The sequence below is a fragment of the Peromyscus eremicus genome, chromosome 19 (assembly GCF_949786415.1).
Source record: "Peromyscus eremicus chromosome 19, PerEre_H2_v1, whole genome shotgun sequence".
Classification (NCBI taxonomy): Eukaryota; Metazoa; Chordata; class Mammalia; order Rodentia; family Cricetidae; genus Peromyscus; species Peromyscus eremicus.
Genome location: NC_081435.1, coordinates 64,466,781 through 64,489,214, shown reverse-complemented (window position 1 = coordinate 64,489,214; position 22,434 = coordinate 64,466,781). Strand labels below are relative to the sequence as shown.

The 22,434-nt window shown below is 45.6% G+C and overlaps 1 protein-coding gene across 1 annotated transcript in view; it reads left to right on the top strand.

The window, feature by feature from the left end:
* The window catches only part of Katnal2 (katanin catalytic subunit A1 like 2), a 71,060-nt gene extending 53,498 nt beyond the window's left edge, over nucleotides 1-17,562 (top strand). The window contains exons 14-16 of the mRNA XM_059246364.1: nucleotides 15,064-15,226; nucleotides 16,381-16,483; nucleotides 17,200-17,562. Of these exons, the coding sequence (XP_059102347.1) occupies nucleotides 15,064-15,226; nucleotides 16,381-16,483; nucleotides 17,200-17,339 (406 nt within the window). The 3' untranslated portion in view covers nucleotides 17,340-17,562. The remainder of the gene's footprint in view (nucleotides 1-15,063; nucleotides 15,227-16,380; nucleotides 16,484-17,199) is intronic.
* Nucleotides 17,563-22,434: the final 4,872 nt, after the last annotated feature.

Sequence of the window (22,434 nt, the reverse complement as noted above, 5' to 3'; positions counted from 1 at the left end):
AAGTTATACACAGATTGAATCCATAGTGGATGTGGATGTGACAGGGAATCAATCTCCTCTGGATATAAAGACCAGCATAAAAGTGGGCAGCCCATTCCTGGGTTCTAAACTATGTAGGAGTAGAGTGGAGTGGATCAGGAGGCATGCACGCATGCATTTCTCTCTGCTCTTGGCCATGGGTCCTGCCACCCGACTGCCCTGCTGTGATGGACAGTAACCTGGAACTGTGAGCTAAAATAAACGGTTTCTCCCTTAAGTTGCCTTTGTCAGGTTTTTAAATATTCTTATTAAAGTAACAGAAATTAGGACATAAGGAGGGACTATACTTTGTTGTTGAATCAGGCAGAGGTTTTGCATAGACCTATAAATGCTTAATATCTCTAGTTCTCAAAGAACATACCAGAAATAATGTTTTGATTTTATTGGTATTAAAATTAAAGTTTTTTTAAGTTAGGAGGAAAATTCTTTCTCTAATGCCATATAGTAAATAGAAAACTAAATAATCTCTAATTGAAAATATAATCTACTCTCAGAGTTTCCTATTCAAACTGTATCCCAGCGTGGTTTAAGAACAATTCTAGAAGACTTGGGAAATAAGAGATGTTGATTAGGGAAAACAATATCGACTCAGAGAATATATTTTTAAAATGTTATAATCCTCTTACAGTTCTCAGAACATTTTCACATTATTATTTCTTATGTCCTAGATGGGGAAGGAGATATATAAGGAAACATTCTTAGAGGGTGGTCAAGGCCATGAAAGGCAAATCAGCCTGTGGTCAACAGCAGTGAGCCGAGTGGAGCTCTCTCACCTCACCCCATACAGTAGTGAGCAGAGAGGGGATCTCACTCTACCCCATACAGTAGTGAGCAGAGAGATGCTCCCATCACCCCCCATACAGCAGCAAGCAGAGAGGGGCTCTCTCACCCCACCCCATCTCCTTTTACACATTTAGGGACAATAGAAAGCTCCTTTGATCATGCTAATCATCCAGGTCCCAAACAAGAGACCGAGACCAATTTTAGGCAATTAGTTTGTCATCTGTTCCTTTAGATACATTTGCACTCTAAACCTGGCCCCACCTCCCTACACACTTATAATACTTGTTCTGTTATGCTCTGGTGATCGGCATTTAACATTTTGAAGATCTAGTTATACACAATGTTAAAAGTGGAGTCCAATAGAGAATTACTATTTAAATGTTTAAATGAACATCATTGGAAGCCACTGATTGATGCTAAGCTTCTCTGTGGGGTTGCAACGGCTAAAGTCATGATGGGGTCATCCATGTTAAAACTGCATTCAGCCAGACTGGGAGAGTTGTCCTTTAACCTTCTGATAAATCAAGAGAGACAATAGGCCAGAATTGTAAACAGGCCAGTTCCACATACAAATGCTTCAAGGCCCTGGGTTACACCCTCTGTACTGCCACAACAAGACACAACAACCCAGTAACCGGATGTTGGCCAGTCAGTTATTAATTTTTTTCTGTTGTTTTGTATCCTTGTCCTCTACTTTCCAAGGACTGTTACTTTGAAATGGACCAAATTGCCTTTGATTTTTGTGTCTTTATTCTGCTGCCTTGTGCTTGTGGGTGTTCACGAGGGTGGGTGTGAAGCTGTAAAGCTCCTAACATGAGTGTGGCAGGTCTGTACCTTGAGAGACTTGAACACACATTTTCCTCCCTCACCGTGACTTCAGTAGTCCTGCAGCTCTGTGCGGTGGTGATCGACCAGGGTCAGCTGTGGTCTTGGTAGTGTCTTCTTCCTGCTCTGAGTCCTCGAAGCTGAAAATGAGGCTGACTCAGTTCAACAGATTTTCTTCAGACTTTACCTCAGTATCAGGAGCATCGCACCGCATCACATCCTGAGGGGACAGTGACTTCTTTTCTCACTCTTGTTGATGCCAAACTTGATCTGTGGGTTCAGATCTATTGGTCTGGTTTCTCTGCTCTACATCTCTCTGAGTTTAGCATCTCCTGATCAGGGTTGACTCAGTAGTTAAGAGCACTTGTCGCTCTTGAAAGGACCCAGGTTCCATTCCCAGCACCCATGTCATGGCTCACAACCATCTGTACTCCAGTCCTGGGGGATCCGATGTCCTCTTCTGACCTTCTCCCATACCAAGCACACATGTGGTTCATAAACATGCTTGTGGGCAAAACACTCATACACATAAAAAATAGCTGTTCTTTATATTTTAATTAAAACTCTCTGAAGAGTGACCTTGTGACCTATAACCTTAAACTGAACGTGCTCAGAAATGTGCACCTTTCCAAGTATGCTCAGAAATGTGCCTGCCCCTAAACGTGCCTTCCTCTGTGAATGTGTGTGGGTTCCCTGGATAAAACCTTCATGTTCTGCTCGGGAAGGAAGGACATCGCTTTGGAGCAACCCTGATGCATTCTTGCTCTTCCTCAGCTGCAATCCTTCCTGCCCTCTTCCCCCAACCTTCCATCTTCTGTTGGCTTTGTACTCACCATGATGTGACCCATTGCTAGAGGTTACGGTTTGTCATGGCTTCTGATTGACAGCTAGAATCACTATAAGAGGGCTTTCCCTTGCCCAGTGGGGCTGCTTGGCTACCCCCAAATGTAGAAAAACAAGTGTCACCACTAGCAGTGAGTGGGCCCCCTCTCCCTACTCCAAACTGAGAAATATGCTTTAGAACCTTTGGTACAATACCATTGTGTTTTGTGAGTGATTTTTTTTTCTGGCTTTTGTTTTGTTTTGACAGGATCTTCTTACATAGCCCAGACTGCCCTTGGTTTCTGGGTCTTCCTGCCTCTGCCTCCTGGCTGTCATGATTACAGGAATGCAGTACCGCCCTTGATGAGTTCTGTGAGTTTGAAAAAAACCTTCTCGAGCACATTCTGCATGGTTCATGGCCAGTGCTTTTAAGTAGTCGTGCCATTTAATTGTGCTATATGTTTTCATTGTATTATTATTACTATCATTACTATTTGCAGTGTGCAGAGGAGATTATAGTGAGGTCCTTGTATGTGCGTGTTCTGAAAAATGCGTATCTGTTACTATAGGGTGTATTAGAGTTCTCCAGAGGAAGAGAACCACTAACGTGTATGTATATTATAAAACAGGATTTGTGCTGGGCCTGGTTGAACACACCTGTTATCCCTCCTGAAACCGAAGCAGGTGGATCTCTGTGAGCTCCAGCCAGCCTGCTCTACATATGAGTTCCAGGACAGCCAGGGCTCCATAGTGAGAGCCTGTCTCAAAAACAAACAAACAAACAAACAAACAAACAAACAACCAAAGGGAGATGTTTACTGGAATGGCTCGAGCTGATGGTGGTTTGGTGGTCTAACCCTGGCCGTCTGCACACTAGAACGGCTGAGAGCCTGGCAGTTCCTAAAGGGGATGGATGTCTTAGCAGCCCTAGTCTGTGCTGAAGGCCTGAAAGAGCTGGGGAAGCACTGGTTCTCAGTCCTCCCTGGAAGGCCAAACAAGCTAGATTCTGACGTCAGTTAGGGACGGCTCAGCAGCATCAGCTACACCGCCTCGATGTACTCACCAGCAAGACGCTAGCCAGGCAGGCAGCAAGACGCTAGCCAGGCAGGCAGCAAGACGCTAGCCAGGCAGGCAGCAAGCCGCTCTGCGTTCTATCAGACCTTTTTATACTTGTGCCATTTGGTCCTGAACAGGGTCTTCTCCCAACTAATCCTTTCTACAAATGCCTTCCCAGACCTGCTCAGAGGCTTGTCTCTCAGCCCTGTTAAGTGGACTGTCAAGATTTACCATCAGGCAGGGAGGGCAAACCTAGATGATGTAAGCCACTCACTCAATGCAGCCCCTTGACACAGTCAAGAAATTCAGCAAATGCCTGTTCTGGTAGCACAGGCAGATAATCCTAGCACTTGGGAGGTAGAGGTAGGAGGGTCAAGAGTTCAAGGTCATTGTTGGCTGCATAGTGATTTTGAAGTTAGCCTCAGCTACGTGAGGGGTTTGGGGCAGAGAGAAGTTTGTTCTAAAACTGCTTGTGGTAAAAGTTGCATAATCCTATGAATGTACTGAAGCCATGCACCACCTAATGGTGTCTCAGGCAATGATGGGCTGCATAGACAATGGTCCCCCCGAGGTAATAACGGAGCCACAGAGGTTCCACACTACACAGTGTGAACACTTTGCTCACATGTCTGTCGATGTTGGTGTCAATAAGTGTACTCAAGTGTTAACTGTGTCAAAGTACAGCATACACAGTACAGGGCCTAGTGATGAGAATAAACAACTGTTACTGATTTGCATGTTTTAGTAAACATGTTTACAGTTCAAGCTTTTTATTATTTTAAAATCTACAACTTCTAGCTATTTAGAAACATTTTACTATAACTAGCACTCCATATTTTATAGGTAGTAGCCTTGCACATCTTGCATTTATCTCTTACACAAAAGGCTGCATACCATACAAACCTAGGGCCTAGCATGTAGCTAGAATTTTCCTGCCTGGCCCACAGTCAGGACAAATCTCTTTCACCTGCCAGTCCCACAGCCGCTCAGACCCAACCAAGTAAACACAGAGACTTATATTGGTTACAAACTGTATGGCCGTGGCAGGCTTCTTGCTAATTGTTCTTACAGCTTAAATTAATTCATTTCTATAAATCTATACCTTGCCACATGGCTCGTGGCTTACCGGCATCTTCACATGATGCTGCTTGTCCTGGGGGTGGCTGGCAGTGTCTCTCTGACTCAGCCTTCCACTTCCCAGCTTTATTCTCCTCCTGCCTAGCCAATGGCCAATCAGTGTTTTATTTATTGACCAATCAGCAACACACTTGACATACAGACCATCCCACAGCACTAGCACTCTACCACTGAGCTAAATCCCCAACCCCGGCTTTTTTTTTCTTAACAAAATATCAGAATATCCTGGAGATCTTTCCAGATAAGGCCATAAATTCTTCCGTACTGCCTTTATAGTTATATAGTACTCAGTTGTGACTCTCTAAAATTTACCTAATTTTCTGGCATCTAGTGATGGCAACAGGGCGGCCCCTACTCTCGCCATTACAGATAGTAACACAGTAGGGAGGGGGCATGGGTATGTTTTCATCAATGCATCCTTGGGAGAGGTTCCTGGAAGGAAAACCGCCGGGTCGAAGGGTAATGCGCATGGAATTAGGGTGTAGCCGGCCAAATTTCCCTCCACAGAGGCTGTGCCATTCTGCAGTCCCACTAGTGTGTTGCTTTCATTACTTAACATTATAGTGAGAACATTTCCAATGTCATTAAATAATCCTTGAAAATTGGATTTGGTAATGGCTGCCCAGAATTCCCACATGTGGACTATACCTTCATTACATCATTCATTTCCGCTGAATGCGTATGAAGTTCCCAAACTTTCTCTATGAATAAGTAACAATGAAAAGAGCTTCCTTGCATAGAAGCCTTTGTGAACAGGAAGGACTAGGGAGAAAGCTCAGTCAGTAAAGCTTTGTAATCCCAGCACCGGGGAGGTGGAGACAGATGGGTCCCTGGGGCTCGAAGGCCAGTCAACCAAGACTACTTAATAAGCTTCAGGCCAGTGAGAGACTCTTTCAAAATGGGGGGAGGGGGGCACCTGAAGAATGACACCCCATGATTGTCCTCTTGCCTCCACACATTCATGCCTCCCCCATACCAGTGTGCACACATGCACGGAACAACACCTTTGGGTACAGTCCTGGTTGTTATGAAAGATATCTAGAGGTGGAATTACTGGATGAAAGGGCTTTGTATTTTAACTCCCTCATGACATACTGCCAATCCCTTTCATAAGGAAAGATTCTAGGAAGAACGAATATTCCTCATGAATAAGATTTTCCTTGGCTTCAGGATCTTACTCGAGGAAAGGGGTTCATTTGATCCAAGGGGTCTAGCCTGGAGAAACAACTAATTCAGAACACCATGTGAAGACTCAGTCCTGAAATATCAAATCCCTTACAGTCGGGGCAGTCCTCATCGAGCGCATCACTCAGGCACTAGGCAACCCTCTACCACTGTCGTCTCCGCAGTGAGGTGGCTCAGCAGTGAGGTGGCTTACAGTTTTTGCTCACCTGCCTTGACTGGTCTGTAGCATGGAAGAGGGCCAGAAGGAAGCAACAAGGAACCACTTCTCTGTGTCATCTGATGTGTAAATGAGCAATGAGAGGCATAAAAAATGTTATACATTTAATATTACCACTTAATGTAATAGCGATGTTAAGAAACTTAGTGAGCATAATTAGAGCTAATTTGACCTGCCTTGATTGTTGCATATTCACAAGCTCAGGCCTAGTAGTCCAGAGGGAATGAAGTGCTGAACAGCACCATTAAGGCACATTCCATCTAGAGACGTCTATTTAACTCTATGGTAGTTTGTACAAATAAGGTGTGGAGGCTGTGAGTGACATGCGGACACTCCTGTCTTCCTGGCTGCTTGCCAAATGGCTAGAAATTCCAGGAACGCTCTAGAAAAGCAGATACTGGTCCAACAGAGCAGGTTAAAAAACCAGAAGACAGCTTTCTTCTAATGCTCAGAAAAAGGCCTAAGAGACTCCTGCTCTGTAAATGAAACTGTCCTGGGTGGTTTGGGGGGCACTGGGAGAGCCTCAATGGCATCTCCTTGTCACTGTACTTCCATTTTCTACAAGATTTAAAATGCTCCTAGGGCAGCTGTTAGGCTGGCTGCCTTTCTACCACTTGTGTGAACAGACCTCTTCCCATACGGATGCCCCTTCCTGGTGTGGCGTTCCTACAGATGTGCGTGTTTGTGATGGAAAAGGTCAGTAAACATAACCCCAGGTCTTTTCACAACAGCCCCCAACATTCTGACCCTGGGGGAGGAGAAGTGCTCTCCGAGGCTCTGTCTACCAACTTTGGGCTTTGACTGGTCTGCATTTTCCTAGCATGGTCTACCACAGGTCAATAAGCACTGTGCAAAAAGCAGGGCCTACCTGGGAAAGGGGAGTGCTCACCTAGCACGTGTGAGTGAGTGCTCTCCTCACACACGTGAGTGAGGCCTTGGGTTCCATCCAGCACAGCAAACAAACAAACGGAAATGAAAACAAGGTCTGGTGGCCCAACACTCCAGAGATACCATGTGCTCAAACCATGCACGTGGAGCCCATGGGGCAACAGAGTGGAATCACCCCGTGGGTGGAACTGTATTGTGCTGTGGCCTACTGTGTGTTCCTAGCTTGATGTACTGTGGTCACTTTTGCAAACTTGCTTAATTCTATAAACAGTTCCATTATGTCAGTGTCCCGTCATTTTTAACTTTCCTTTCTGAGGACTCGCTCCCTCCTTGCCCCCCTCCAGTCTCTTGTAGGGAGGGGTACCTCGGCAGTGCTTGGTTAGATCAGCGCAGATACTGTCGAAAGAGTTTCTGTCTTATAAGTCCCCCTTCTCTCGCCCTGTGGCTGGGGAGAGCCAACTTTTCTTGGTGCTTTGTCTGTGCAGTTTTGAGTTACGGTCTTCTCCAGTGAACCATCAGGACAGATGGGAAGCAGGAAAGCCCAGGACGCTGGTTGCCATGGCAGTCGTTAAGTGCTGAGGTCCCCAGCCAGTCTGCCTCCTCTTCCTGCCTTTCAGTCTCCTTTTGGTTATTTATGGTATGAAAGCCACAGGTGACAAGTGCAAGTCTCTTGCTCATATTTTCGAGCCACCTATTTCCTTCTTTATACGTTTTAAACATTATTTTATTCTCCGGTCAATGGGATGTATTTCTATTGTTAGTTTTTCCTTCTTTATACGTTTTAAACATTATTTTATTCTCCGGTCAATGGGATGTATTTCTATTGTTAGTTTTTCCTTCTTTATACGTTTTAAACATTATTTTTATTCTCCGGTCAATGGGATGTATTTCTATTGTTAGTTTTTCCTTCTTTATACGTTTTAAACATTATTTTATTCTCCGGTCAATGGGATGTATTTCTATTGTTAGTTTTTCCTTCTTCTGACTTTCATTCATGGTGGTCATTACATGTGATTTTATTAATGGTTTATTTGTTAATGGTTGTTTCGTAATTCTATTAATGACATAGATGCTATCTATGGGAGTCATGCATTGGGACCCTATAGAGAAAAGTTGACTGTTTTGGGTTTTGAACCACCACTTTGACTTAATTTTTCTTCTCAGCTTAAGATATCTGGGACTATGACAATGAGGCTAATAGTTTTGAACTATCCATGAAGACTTTCTCTCCCCAAAGTGCAAGGCAGAGACTTTTTTCCTAATGGCTTCCATTGCTAATGGGGAAATATCCTAACCCATGCTATCATAATGCACATGTGCCCTTCAGCCATATAGGGTATTTGCTTTATGTTGCAAGCCTTGGCTCTGCCTCTGAGGAATCCAGGCCTTCTGGGTTGCCCCACCCGAAGCCTTTAAAACCTAACCCTTTTGCAACCAAGAGGCAGATAGCCCAAGTCCCCCATAATTTCAACTTTATCTATCCAGTCTTGATTTTGAGCCTCTTTATTTTTGACATTTGAGAATTTTGCTTCTGCCTCCAGGAGGGTTCCACTGTACATTCAAAAAGTGCTTTTTATAAACCTGAGTTTTTAACGAGGGCTTAAGACATGATTTCTGATCTAGTTCATCCTTTGGCTGTGGTCAGGCCCATCAGTTTTCCCCAGTTATTGGTATTGTATTTGAGGTGGGAGTAATCAATAGATAATGTGAGGTGATTTTCACTCCTAGGGGTGATACTTGTAGCTCACACATGAGTACACAAAGACTGCACTTGCTGGATTCTCCGGCCTCTCAGATAAGAGGAGAAGCCCCGTCAAGTCCTCTTCAGAGGCACTGCCACGTGAGCCTGGCAGATTAGTCCTGAAACTCACCATTTCCATGATTTTCACTAAGAATGAAAGTACAGGGCTTTGTTCCCATTGCCCAAGTCCATGGAGCTTCTCCCTATCAGCCTGAACTAATTATGGTTACAATGTACTAATTTTCAACAAAGCACATTCCCCTTTACAAATAACTCAAGGAGTTTAAGAAAGCAGGCCATTTTGTACAAAGCTAGTAACTCTGCGTGCACAGTTCATTCACCCCACCTGCCTGAGTGGGATTTCTTGGGAACTTTTCAATACTCTGCATGATGAAGGAAGCAGGAATCCAAGGCATACTGTCCATGATACTTGGCCCCTAGAAACTAGATAGAACAGTGTTCCATATATATATATATATATATATAGCTATGAACTGAGAATGCAGTCAGCACCCTGTGAGCTGTGCAGACAGGAAAGAGTGTTTTTGCTATGGGTTCAGGCTGGCTTTGAACTCACTATATGGCTCAGGCTCTCTCCAATTCATGCTCCTCCTTTCTCACCTCCCAGGTGTTGGAATTACAGGTGTGCACCACCATGCCTGGTGTAATAAGTGATTTTATAATAGACATGAAAGCAAATCAAAAGCCTTTACTGCATACAGAGCACTTGCTCTGGATTTCTAGCAGTGACTTCCCTTTTGACAGGCAAAGTAGTAAGTCCCCATAAAGAAAGTGACACAAAGATGCCAACACCACTCCAGTTACTGCCATGCCTTCCTCCCTTCAGTGTGCCTAATAAACCACACACACACACACACACACACACACACACACACACACACACACACATACACACACACACACACACGTCAGAACTAGAATGGAAAGTGGACTCATGGACAGAGAGTGGATCCATCGGGGAAATGTGTAAGTAGGCGGCCTTCCATGTGGGGCTCACTGTAGAAGACAGCGCTTGAACCTCTGGCTCCCTGTGATCTATCAAAGACAGCCCCTCAGCGTGCTCTCCTGGGCTTGTTGTGACCATCCACTTCATGGTGGTTATGAAAGGACTGCAAAGACTTTATTTGTTGAGTGGGAGTTGACTCTTCTGTTAGCCTACAGAGATTGCTCAAACTTGAAATACTGGAACTGTTGAGGGAACACACTTGAACTGTACTTGGTTCCCTCATGCTGTGAATTTAGGACTGATCTCAGTCCCAGGGCAATGCAGTACAACAAGGACAATGGTCAAGGCCTGACTGAGGAGGGTACCCGAAGGTCTGATATGGTTACTCAGGCTGTCAGATCCAAGGCATTGTGGCCCTTGGTAGCGCTCAGGGTGGCCTGGGTATATAGTGCTTTGTGTTTACAGTAGGCAGAGGTCTGAGAGCCTTGCAGTGTTTCATATGTCTTATGTATCCCATGCTGACTGGTTGACTTGACCACCGATGGGATAGAAGTACTGAATAACCAGGAGGAAGGAGTCTTGAGGACAGAAATAACTAGTGTAAAGTCTAAGTGCAAGAGCCAGGAGGAGTCTTTCCTGGTGGCCACAGGTTACATTTTTTATATAAATATATTGGCATAAAGAATGATTTCTGGGTACATTCCATTTGTCCTTTGTTTCCTCCCTCATATGATTATATGATTATTGATGTCATTAAGAGTGCATTCATCAGGCCTGGCTGTCAGAGACTTGCACTTATTTTGTACCCACAAGCAGTTTTGAGGTAAATCTCTCACTTTAGGGCATTAGTTGATCAATACAGACATCTGTATTGAGTAATTGCTGTCCCACCCCCTCCGTGTGCTTCTGTTGTCTTGATCTTCCTATGAAGAAGCCACTCAGAATGAGATGGGGACAAGAGTTAGGTAGTGTCCAGTCAACACTTGCTTGATAGCCTCAGATGTACCATTCTGGCAAACTCTTCTCCTTGCAGGGATGTCTTCTAGAACCTTCATACCATGTCCAAACTGAATTGCTTATCCTGTGCACCGTGGATGCAGAGGGGACCCAGTCCTAGCCTTACCACCCTGGTGATTTCCTCCTCTGTGTCAGGTCCTCTGGTGCCTGGACCTTGCCCAGCTTTGGTACGTTTTATTGGTTAGGTTTCACATGTGGAAGCTAACTGTATTGTCGATCCATAGCTTGATCAAGCTATAGATTTTTTTATTAGAAATTATTTTTTCCTCAGAATCTTAAAGGCATTGGTCTCTTTTACCATCTCATGTTGCTATGGATAAAGTTTGTCGCTGTTGTTTTTAGTTAGACGTGATCTTGCTCTGCTGCCTAGGCTGGCCCAGAACTTGCTATGTAGCCCAGGCTAATCCTGAGCACTTGGTCCTCTTCCTTCAGCTTCCCAAGTTCTAGAATTCCAGGAATGCACTACCATGTGTGGCTTGAGAAGTGCTGTGTTCAATCCATTGTATGTAACCTGTTTTTTCTCTCTGGAAAATTCTGTCATCCTTTCTTTGTTCTTGGTGTTCCGAAATCTCACCACGAGGCAGCTTGGGAGTCAGTGGGCAGAGAATGGTGTCAGCCTCAGTTTTGTAAGTCATCCTGCAGCCCTGAGGCGTCAGTAGCTCAGGTGAGCTACTTACCCTTCTCAAGCCTTTGTTTCCTGGGCTTCAAAATGCAGGCAAGGATAGCCTGCCTCCTGGTGTGGTGACAAGTAAGAGAAAAGCATCTGTAAAATGCTTCAAACCATCAGTTAGTAAATGCTGTTTAAACTTTAGGTCTCATTAACATTTCAAATACAGAAAACCTTTCACTAGGAATCTGGACCATTCCCTTGAGTTGTCCTCTTCCTGAGATTCCTCTGTTATTTTCTCTGCAACTCCTGGTATTGGTCTGTTGGCCTTCCAGACTAATGTTCTCATTCAAAAAGAATCTTTCCTTCATTGAGGATGATGGAGCTGGGAACCCAAAGCAAATCTGTGAAACTGGCACAGCAAGAGAGTTGCTATGGAGAGTTGTAGAACAAAGACGCTTGAGGCCTACCAGTGCATGTCGGTATTCAGATAGAGGGCTGTTCCTACAGGTAACATTAAATGTGAACACGCTATTTCAGAGGTTTTGAAGGGCTCCTGAGTGTATGGGGTACTTGTGTGTGACCACTGTCATTGTTCCTAGATACTGATACAAGTTTTAAAACTGTTTTATGTGTATGGGTGTTTTGCCTGCGAGTTTATCTGTGAACCTCGAGTGTGCCTGGTGCCTGTGAAGGTCAGAAGGGGGCATCAGGTCTCCTGAGGTTGGAGTTTCAGACAGTTGTGAGCTGCTGTGTGGATGCTGGAAATCCAACTGGGTCCTCTGGAGGAGCAGCCAGTGCTCTTAAGCGCTGAGCCATCTCTCCAGCCCGGAAACATGTGTGTGATAGTAGAGGTTTACTAACTTTGTTTTTCTAAACCATTAATTTTGTTCAAGTTCTATACAATAATTAAAATTTGAGCAGCATGCAATAGTAAGGAAAAAAACCCTTTTCTTTATCCTTTTGAATTTCTTAATGTATGTCTTTCTTGTTCTAGGAAATTGCTGGTTTTTCCATTTTAAACTTTCCTATATGCTCTTAATTTCATCTACTTTGTTTTGCTGTTTTTCTCCCTCTGAATGATTCTTTTTAAATGGCAATCTGTTCTTGTTTCATAGGTACAACATGTTTTTATTTGAGAAGAGTGATTTTTTTTTTTAATTATTTTCCTTAAGATTCATTCCCTGTCTGCTTGTTTTCAGGTCTGTCTTGTGTTAGAAGCCGTCCATAGAAGCAGTCTCTCTCTTGCCTGATCATGTTTATGCGCACACTAAAAATGCCTGAGGAAGCTCTGTGCCTGTGGGGAGGGTTCACCCACATGGCTCCATGTGTAGGGACCTGACAGGGCTATTGTGTTGGAAAACCCTCAGCAACTTCTCATCTTTCTCTTTGGATGCTCAAGCTGCAAAATGAAAATTCTTAGAGTCTCTTGCCTGGAAGACAAGCACTTGGCTGCCAGTCGTGTAGGGGTAGGAAGCTGGCGCCTTACTGTTGAGTGAGGACTTACATCATGCCATCAACACAACACACTGATTCAACTCAAAGCAGAGATGCTCCACATTATCACCTGCCGAGTATGGTGGAGGCAGTCCTCTCCATAGGATGCAGGGAAGAAATCTGTGATCTGTTTCTTAACCCATCTTCCCTTTTCTTTTGATCTTCACCTCAGCCCCAAAGGAAAGAGATACTGCCAATCCCAGGTCTCTAGTGTGTGTGTGTGTGTGTGTGTGTGTGTGTGTGTGTGTCTGTCTGTCTGTCTGTCTGTCTCTTGGCTTTCTTCACTGCTTGATTAGAAAGCAGCTCCTCAGCTCTCACTGGAAAGTGCACTCTCCAGCTTAAGGGTCTTGCTGTTGTTACCAGCTCTCCTGTTCCATTTGCCTTTGTAGGTTTATGCCACTTGCAAACCTTTTCAGTGTTGCTTTAGGGTGTCGCAGGAGGAAGTGGGGGTGACTGTGTCCCCTCTCAACTTTAAACACCATCTTAGTTAAGTTAAATTCCTCCATTCCCACCCTCTCTCTCTTTCAGAACAGTTCTTTCAGCGTAGCTCAGGCTGACCCCTACCCCTCAGTTCTCCTTAAGCCCCCTGACCGCTGGATTACACGTGACTCGATTGTTACTTTTTATCAGTGGTGTAGGTGGGTGAGCACACAAGCATTTCCTCATTTCTAGTATAGAAAACTAAATGTTTCTAGGCTCTTGGGAGTTTGAATATTTAATATATGAAGAATTCACAGATCACACACAAAAAGAACCATTAATAGCAAGGTAAGCTAAGGTAACCAAGCAGCCCCCCACTGGTAAGGAAAAGCTCCTCTCTACATAGTGGTGATGTGTAGTGCCATAGGATTCCTAGTAAAACATCTGGGACAAAAACAATATTAAATCACTACATGAAAGCTTATGTGAACAATGATTCCTTCAAATAAAGGTCACCAACAGATTCTACAACTACTAGTTGAGAGAGGCTGGGGAAATCATGTGGTGTCAAAGGCTTGTACACACAATGTTTAATACTTACTAGAAGATGTGCCCTTTGTAATGCAGAGTTCGGTATCATCAGATGATCTCACCATGTCGCTGATGCTGAGATATATATATTCCCAGCTTTCATCTGCAGCTGGGTAACAGGAAGACCTGTCACACAGTGCCACAAGAAAAACATGAGATGAATTTAGGATGCGCAGGATTTTACAATGAGCCCCATTCCTTCTCTCTGGGACAGAAAGGCTGGCTTTGAGTAACAGGTTTGGGAGACATGACTGTAAACAATACATGTCCATGGTATTTGGTTGGAAAATCCTGCAAAGAGATTTTTGGCATGAGAGAGTGGAATTTGGAGATGGAGTCAGTGGTGCAATTTAGCTAGAAAAGCTTAGTAAGACTACATGGGAAGCTGCATGAGGCAGATGTGGCCAGGTGTTGTTGGCTACTGAGTCAAGACAGCAGGGATATAGATGGATTGCATTCTTTTATTCTACTTTTCTAATTAAGAAGTTTGGGAAAACTACCTACTAGTGTGAAATTGTGTAAGCCTGGTCTACTGGAAGCAGGGATGAGTGTTTCATAAGGCTATGTTGGCACTGGGCACCTAGGAAGGAGGGTACTGATGCTGAGTTCACCAGAGCAGTGGAGTGAGGTGGTTATTCGCTCCAGGATAGATGAGTTTCAGAAAAGTGAATGTACTCCGGGAGTGCTCAGGTTATGGTACAGAATAGTCGACTCGCTGGCAAGATCAAGTCCAGCAGTTGATACTAAAATCTCACTGAGATGTCACCTGCCTAGTTGTGAGCTGTCTCTGCCATGGTCACTAAAGTACCTCCTCCACGTGAGAAGTCTTGAAGGTGCTCTCACTTTTCCTCCCTCTTCCTTTTCACCATTTTTTTTCACATCTTTAAATTTTTTTCTCTTTCTTCAAACAACATGAAGTAACTGCCCTGACTACTCAGTTATAGATACAGTAACAATTAAGATACAAAATTGTAGGGGCTCTTGTAGAGCCAAATTGCCCTAAGAATATAGTTCCTGGGGCCAGTGAGATGGTTCAGTGAGTAAAGGCAGCTGCCTCCAAGCCTGATGACCTGAGTTTGATCCCTGGGACCCACATGGTAGGAAGAAAGAACCAACTTCCAAAATCTGTCCCCTGACCTCCACACATGTGCCATGAACACATGCAATAAGCAAACAAACAAACAAATAAATAAATAGATGTAAGAACTCTGTCTGTGTGTCTATCCAAAGCACTGTTTGCCGCTCTATCCATTTCTTGTCTTGTGATACAGGGAGCTGGACTGTGCCATGTTACGGCGCCTAGAGAAGAGGATTCTGGTTGGTCTCCCCAGCCAAGAGGCCAGACAAGCCATGATCTACCACTGGCTGCCCCCTGTGAGCAAGAGCCATGCCCTGGAGCTGCACACAGAGCTGGAGTACAACGTGCTGAGCCAGGTGGGCAGCCTTAGAGGGAGGCTCCAAGCTGCCCAGCAGGGCAGTGGACCCCTCCCCATGAAAGAATGGGCTCCGGGAGACTGGGCTATAGTGGAGCAGAAAATGGGAGGTGCAGGGAGTAGCACAGGGTTCAGATTCAGAGAGCCCACGGTCAAATCCTGGACCTGTAGCAGAGACTCCAGAGAGGGTTATTGTGATGAACTGACGAATCCCTTGCAGAGAAAAGCTCGAGATATGTATCTTGTTAATCCTCATTGGGTATTGTATTAATTGGGGTTCACAGGAGAAGCAGAACTTATAAAATGAGTATATGTCTATTCAGTATACATGTATATGCATACACATACGAAGGAGATATATTAGAATGGCTTACAGGCTGTGGTCCAGCCACTTCAACAATGGCTGTCTACCATCGGAAGGCCCAAGAATCCAGTGGTTGTTCAGTCCATGAGGCTGGATGTCTCCGTTGATCTTCAGTACACTCCAGAGTTCCAGAGACGTAGTTGAATAGTTCTCTAATGCCAGTGAGGGAATGGACTTGCTAGCGAGAGTGAGGACAAGCAGACAGAGCGAGCTTCCTTCTTCCACGTCCTTTATAAAGGCTGCCAGCGGAAGGTGTGGCCCAGACTGAAGGTGGATCTTCCCACCTCAAAAGATCTGAATTAAAATATCCCTCACAGATTTACCGGCTGCTTGGGTTTTAGTTAATTCCAGATGTAGTCAAGTTGACAGCCAAGAACAACCATCCCAGGCATCATTCCCAGGATATCTGCTGCGGGTAGACATTTAAACCCAATGTTTTCGAAAGTCCCTCAAAAGCAAGAAGGGCCTTATTTAACACATGAACAAAATACTCACTGTAGCCATCGTGGACTTAGGATCAGGGCCCCACTAGGCAACACTGGGTGTCCAGTGCTCCAGCTGGCATCTCACAACGTATTTGAAGGTATGAGGAGTCTGTCGCCCAGATGGCCAGTTAGCTGGACTTGTTAGCACCTTCTCTCCCTCCAGCACTGCTTCCCCAGGGATGCTGGCATAGTGAACAGGGATGACAAAGTTCTAAGCCAGTGTCCGACACTGGATACTGCCTACAAGAATGAAGTGGACACTAGCATTCTGCCTGCTGACTGATCCTGGCTTTGCTACGCTTTCAGGAGACAGAGGGCTACTCAGGCTCTGACATTAAGCTAGTCTGCAGGGAGGCAGCCATGAGGCCTGTGAGAAAGATCTTCAATGTGCTTGAAAATTACCAGTCAGGTATGGTTGGTGTCCCACGGTGATGGCGGCTTGGGAGAGAAATTTGTGCTTACGTATCCCAACTCTTGGAGGGATGTGGTGGCGCATGCTTGTACACAGCCACTTGGGACCTAAGGCAGGATCAAGTTTAAGGCCGACTTGGGTTACATAGTGAGCTCAAGGCTAGCCTGGGCAACTTAACAAGACCCTGTTTCAAAGTACAAATACTAAAAGGGACACAGCTTAGTGGCAGAGTGCTTGCTTTGCGTGCGAAAGTCCCACCCACTCTGACCAGCAGGTGGAGCCTGGCGCCTGGTTTTCCAGGCTCTGTGGTTTTTACATTTTTACGCTTTGTAGTCAGATCATCATGCCCCATGTACTCAGCTGCATCCTCTGCTGCAAGACTCCCATTGCTGGGTTTTTTTTTTTTTTTCTGGCACACGCTGATGTGGGGCTGGACCCACCTGAGGTACTAGACAAATAGCACATAGTACTTTGATAACAGTATGTTTAAGTCCCCTTTGGAGGCAGGGTGGGGGAGGTCAGGCCTGAAAGCCTCAGTTGCACGTCAGAAAGTCCCCCCTATAGCCATAGCCCTCTTCAGATGTGCCTTTGAGCTGCATTAGCTGCCAAGAACGAGATATCATGCACTGTCTGCAGACCTGGCCCAGCAGCCTTTCAAGAACTCGTCACCTCGAGGTGCAACGCTGCGTCCTGACTGTTGCCTTTTTGTCTAGAAAGCAGCAATTTACCTGGGATCCAGCTGGATACCGTGACCACGGAGGACTTTTTGGATGTGTTGGCTCACACCAAGCCTTCAGCAAAGAATCTGAGTGAGAGATACTTGGACTGGCAAGAGAAGTTTGAGTCTGTGTAAAGCTGCTCTCAGCCTGACCTGGCCAGAGGCAGCGAGAGCCTCCACAGTGTGACTAGGATGGAAGGGAAGAGCTTATCCTTGAACGCTGGATGAATTTGGACAGCTGTCTTATTTTGGAAACGTGAGATCTTGTGTCATGGATGTCAGCAAAGGGAAGATTTGGGCTGCAAGTCAGGCAGTGGAGGTTTTTCTCACAATTCCACTATAAAATTTTGAAGACGTTTCCTGCAGTGTTCCTTATTTGTGAACTGAGGTCTTCATTTTGGAGAAAAGTATTTTCTTAGTCTCTGTTCTTAATTTCTTTCTTATAACACATTCTCAAGCCTGTCAGATACCATCAGTATCCTCCCCCACTCCTCCCTCCCTCCCTCCCTCCCTCCCTCCTTCCTTTTCTTCCAAGACAAGGTCTCATTGTGTGGTGCTGGCTGGCCTGGAACTTGCTCTGTAGACCAGGCTGTCCTTGAACTCAGAGACCCCCCTGCCTCTGCCTTCTGAGGGTTGGGGTCAAAGTGCTGCACTAACCCACCCAGCAGTGTGCTCTCCTAAACAGCTGAACACCTCCTGTAACTCCATTCTCCCTGCTTCTTCTGCTCCAGGGGAAGGAGACCAGCACAGAACCATATTTGTCCCCATCCTCTCTTTTCAGTCTGTCTTGACCCATGACCAGCTGACCGCCATGACCACTGCCTGCCACCATCCTTACAGTCCCCAAGCTCTTAGCTTCTGTTTTCCCAGAGAATAAAGGAAAGCCTCCATTCTCTGCCCCAGCTACTCAGGGCTTCTGGATCCCAGTTAGTTTGTTAGCTAATTTTCAACCACTTGGCTTTTCAGCCCTGCCTCACATTTCACTCTCCTGGTGTCTGGAAGACTGCAGTCTCCTCGAGTGTCCTGAAGGATGAGTGTGTGTGTGGAAGCTTTGGCCTTGTCTTGAATTTGCTGCTCAGTTCGCTGAGCATCCATCCATCTACTCTGCATCTTCCACTGTTAGACCTTCTCACCTGCGTTCTCCCACTGGCCGGTCCTGTCGGCTTGGAATTCTTGGTTCTCTCTCTTTAGTGGGGGTTTGAGAAAGGAGACCAGCCAGTACAGGGGTTTACTCTAGAGTGTCTACAGTTATTTGTTCCGCGTGAGTGTATGTCACATGTGTAAGGATGCCACGGAGGCCAGAGGAGTGTGTCAGCTCCCCTGGGTCACCCATAGCCAGAGTCACAGGCAGTTGTGAGCTGCCCAGCATGAGTGCTGTGTACCACACTAGGGTCCTCTAAAAGAGTGCAAGTGCTCTAACCACTGAACCATCTCTCCAGCCCCCTATTTATTAAATTTATTTGACAGTTCCATACATGTGTATAATGTATTCTGGTTACTCTCACCCCCTACCCTCTTTCCTCCCTCCTATTTCCATCACCTCTCCCTCCCTTTCCCTTGATAATTTTTTTGTTTTGTTTTGTTTTTGTTTTATTACTCTTTGAGTTTAACCAAGGCACAACCATGGGTATGGAACTATTCATCCGAACTGGTAGGCTCATCTGTGGGCATACAACTGAATATAATGACTCCCCCCAGCATCCATCAATAAACAACAGTTACCCAGGGAAGGGTAGAGACCCATAAGCCCCTCCCCAAACCGTGACTGATTGATAGGCCCAGTCTCCACACCCCCCAAGACAGGGTTTCTCTGTGTAACAGAGCCCTGGCTATCGTGGAACTCACTCTGTAGACCAGGCTAGCCTCAAATTCACAGAGATCCACCTGCCTCTGCCTCCCGAGTGCTGGGATTAAAGGCGTGTGCCACCACTGCCCTGCCTGGCAATAGGCCCAGTCTTGTGCAGCTCAGCACAGGTACCTGGAGCTGCTGTGAATTCATGATTGTAGAACTATGACGTTCTTAGCAGAGAGTGCTTTGCAGCCGATCTCCCAGTCATCCAGCTCTTACATTTTTTCTGTCCCCTCTTCTGAGATGTCCTCTGAACTATAGAGGGGCCTAGAGTTAATTTTTCAGTAGGTTAAAGGGCTGGGAAGACAGCTCAGTTGGCTTGCCTTACAAATGGGAGGACCTGAGCTTGATCCCCACCCACCATTCACATAAAAATGCCAGGTCTAGTGGTGCATGTTAAAACCCCAGTGTTGGGGAAGTAGCAGAGAACAGGAGGCAACCCCGGCTCACTGGCCAGGCAGGCTAGCCTAATTGGTGAGCTCCAGGCCAATGAGATCCTGTCTCGAAGGAGGTGGATGGTGTTTCTGAGGGTGACACTTGAGGTAGTTCTCTGGTCTCTAGAACATATGTGCACATGCACACACATGCACTTAAAAAAATTATACATACATTTTATATAGTATGAGGAGTTTTCTTAGTAGTTGGAATAAATAAAATTTGACTTAATCCAACATGTGGGGTATTTTATTATTATTCATTGTAAATCAGAGTTCACAACTCCAATGCCTATGGTAGCAAGGAAGTTGATACCGCATGAGTAATGTGTGCTAGGTATAGCAGGAGGCAGAGGCAGAGAGGGAGGTGAACTGGTGAGGGCCAGAGACTCTCTGAAGGACACAGCAGTGACTAAGCCCAGGTCAACATGGAAATTTAGGCCTAACATTGCCAGATCTAACCTGTGTAGAAACAGCAGCGAGGGACTTGCATCTGAACATCATTCTCAAGATGCTGGCAGCTGGGGTTCGTCGCCCCTTGCTCCTGCACCACTGGCATCCTTTAGACACCTAGCTGGTGGGCCACACTTAGCTCCAGTAACCCAGCCTTATCGTCAGTGCTCGTCTGCATCACCAGTCACTCGCACTGTATTGGCAGCTGTGTGTTGGATTCCGTTTGCCCTCCTCAGACGCAAGCTCCACGGTCTGAGGTCCTTCTTCCTTTCCTACTGATTTAATGGAATGTTCTTTAAAACAGCATAGGCCCCAGAAGTTATGAAAACTGTTCCCAAGCACTCAGTCTTTACACTCCATATAGAAAGTCTACCATTGTTTTGAATTTGTCGGAGTCCTTTGTATTGTTAGTTTGTTTTTTTTTAATATGCCTCAGCACCCTGACTAGAAGATACTCATCTTAGTAAGCACTTAATAAATACAAATTCCTCAGGCACGTCAGTCATGGAAACAGTCCCAGTGTGTATGACATGGAAGCAGACTCTTGCAGATGCTCAAAGCTGTGAGTGATCTATGCAGTTTATAAGGTTTTTGACTTCGTGTCTCACGGCTGCCTCTTAAAGACAGAAATGTGCTTCTAGCTAGTAGGTCTTGATGGCTGGTATCATAAAACGCCAGCAGAACCCCCATGAATTTATGTGGAAAAACGTCTTTGTGATTTATGACAAATAAACACGATAATGTAAACATGGCTCCACACAAATGACTGAAATATGAAAAAGGGATTCATTTTGCCACTCAGGGAGGAGTGTTTTGGTCAAATAGATTAATGCAGTTTTAAAAATTTTTTATTGCAGGCACCTAAGGTCTTTAATTTCATGTTACTGGAACCACTGATCCAAAGCTAACTGAACATAATAAATACAGGGTGTTTCCACCTTCCTCGCCCCACAGGATCCTGGGGTTTTAAAGTGTGGGATTAAGGGTGAAGTGACAGTGCTATCATTCCACGGTAGCATCTGACATCACACCTGGAGACATCTGTGGAGCTGTCACAGTGGGGTGGTCCCTTTTCTATGCGGAGCCACCACAGTGCGGTGGTCTCTGTTCTGTGCCTTGTCATTATGATAGGCTCTGATACATGGTGTGGCAGGCAGGCAGGCAGGCAGAACTGCACCCAACCTGCAGCTGTGTGGGGCCACTGGATTGGCTCATACTCCACCACGGTGTGTTCAGTGCTCATGAGACCCATCATTTCCCATTATGCCCTATCGTCAGCCCCTTTCTACTCTCATAGGATCATTTAGTCCATTTTCTGGCCTATAACACAATCGTGAGACTAATATGGATCCAGTCTTTCATATCAATACAACAACCCTTTAACTATGAGATGGCCTGTGTGGTGGCTAGTGCTGTCCCAGTAGAACCTAGAATCACTCTGGGCTGCTGATGGGGGATTATCTTAGTTTTGTTGAGGTGGTAAGAACTATGTGCTCTGGGTGGCACCATGTCCGTGTTGAGATCCTGGGCTGTAGAAAACAGAGAAAGGTCTCTGAGCAGTATGGTACCTTCTTCTGAGTGGGGCTGTACTATGGACAGCTGCTTCAAGCTCCTGCTGCCTAGCATTCCCTACCATGAAGGACTTGTACTGTGAACTGTAGCTAAAACCTCCCTCCCTCCCTTCCTCCAGTTCCTTTTCACAGGCATTTTGTCACAGCAACAAGAAAGACTAAGCTAGCTGGTGGAGGACGCCCCTTAGACATCTGAGTTACATTTCCTGCAGGAGGCCAAGATGCCTAACAGGCTGAGGCGCTTTCTGGAGTGTTTCTAGCAAGTCTAAGACAAGCTTCTGCACTATCCTCACCTCCAGACAGGCCAGTTAACAAGCCCTAACGTGTGTTAAATGTGTTACAGAAACACCCCGAACTAAGATTCCCATGGTTCTCAGGGACCCTGGAGCAAGCTGCTTCTCCAGGCTGGATGCCTGGCTGAGGTCTCTCCCATCCTGTGACCCTAATGCACCTAATCCACCATGAGCTGCCTTTGCTTTAGCTCTGTCCTGACTCCAGAGCATCAGCCCCACTGTTTGCTTCCCTCCATCCACAACAGCCAAAGAGCATCAAATTCCTGTGATATTTAGTTCAAAATTCCACTGGTTCAGTTGCCTGTGTGGCAGCAGACATAAAAAGAATGACTCAGTCTTGGCCAGGGAAGAGATGTGGGACCACTTGAGGGAACTGGGCAGGAAGCCGTGACACCTCACTCCATCTTGCAAGTGGGGGATTCACCAGAGAGGACACGAGTCCTGCCTTCCTACTGATCTTCAGTATTGTCTCTTAGGTTCTCAACTAGAAAGCCCCTTGGGGTAAAAGCCTTTTCTTCTACACTTAATATTTCCCACAATAACCGGGGCCAGCACAGAAGTTAGTGCACAGCAGCTATGGAATATAATAATTCCCCAGCAAGGAACAATTGCCCTTGGCACCCGAATCAC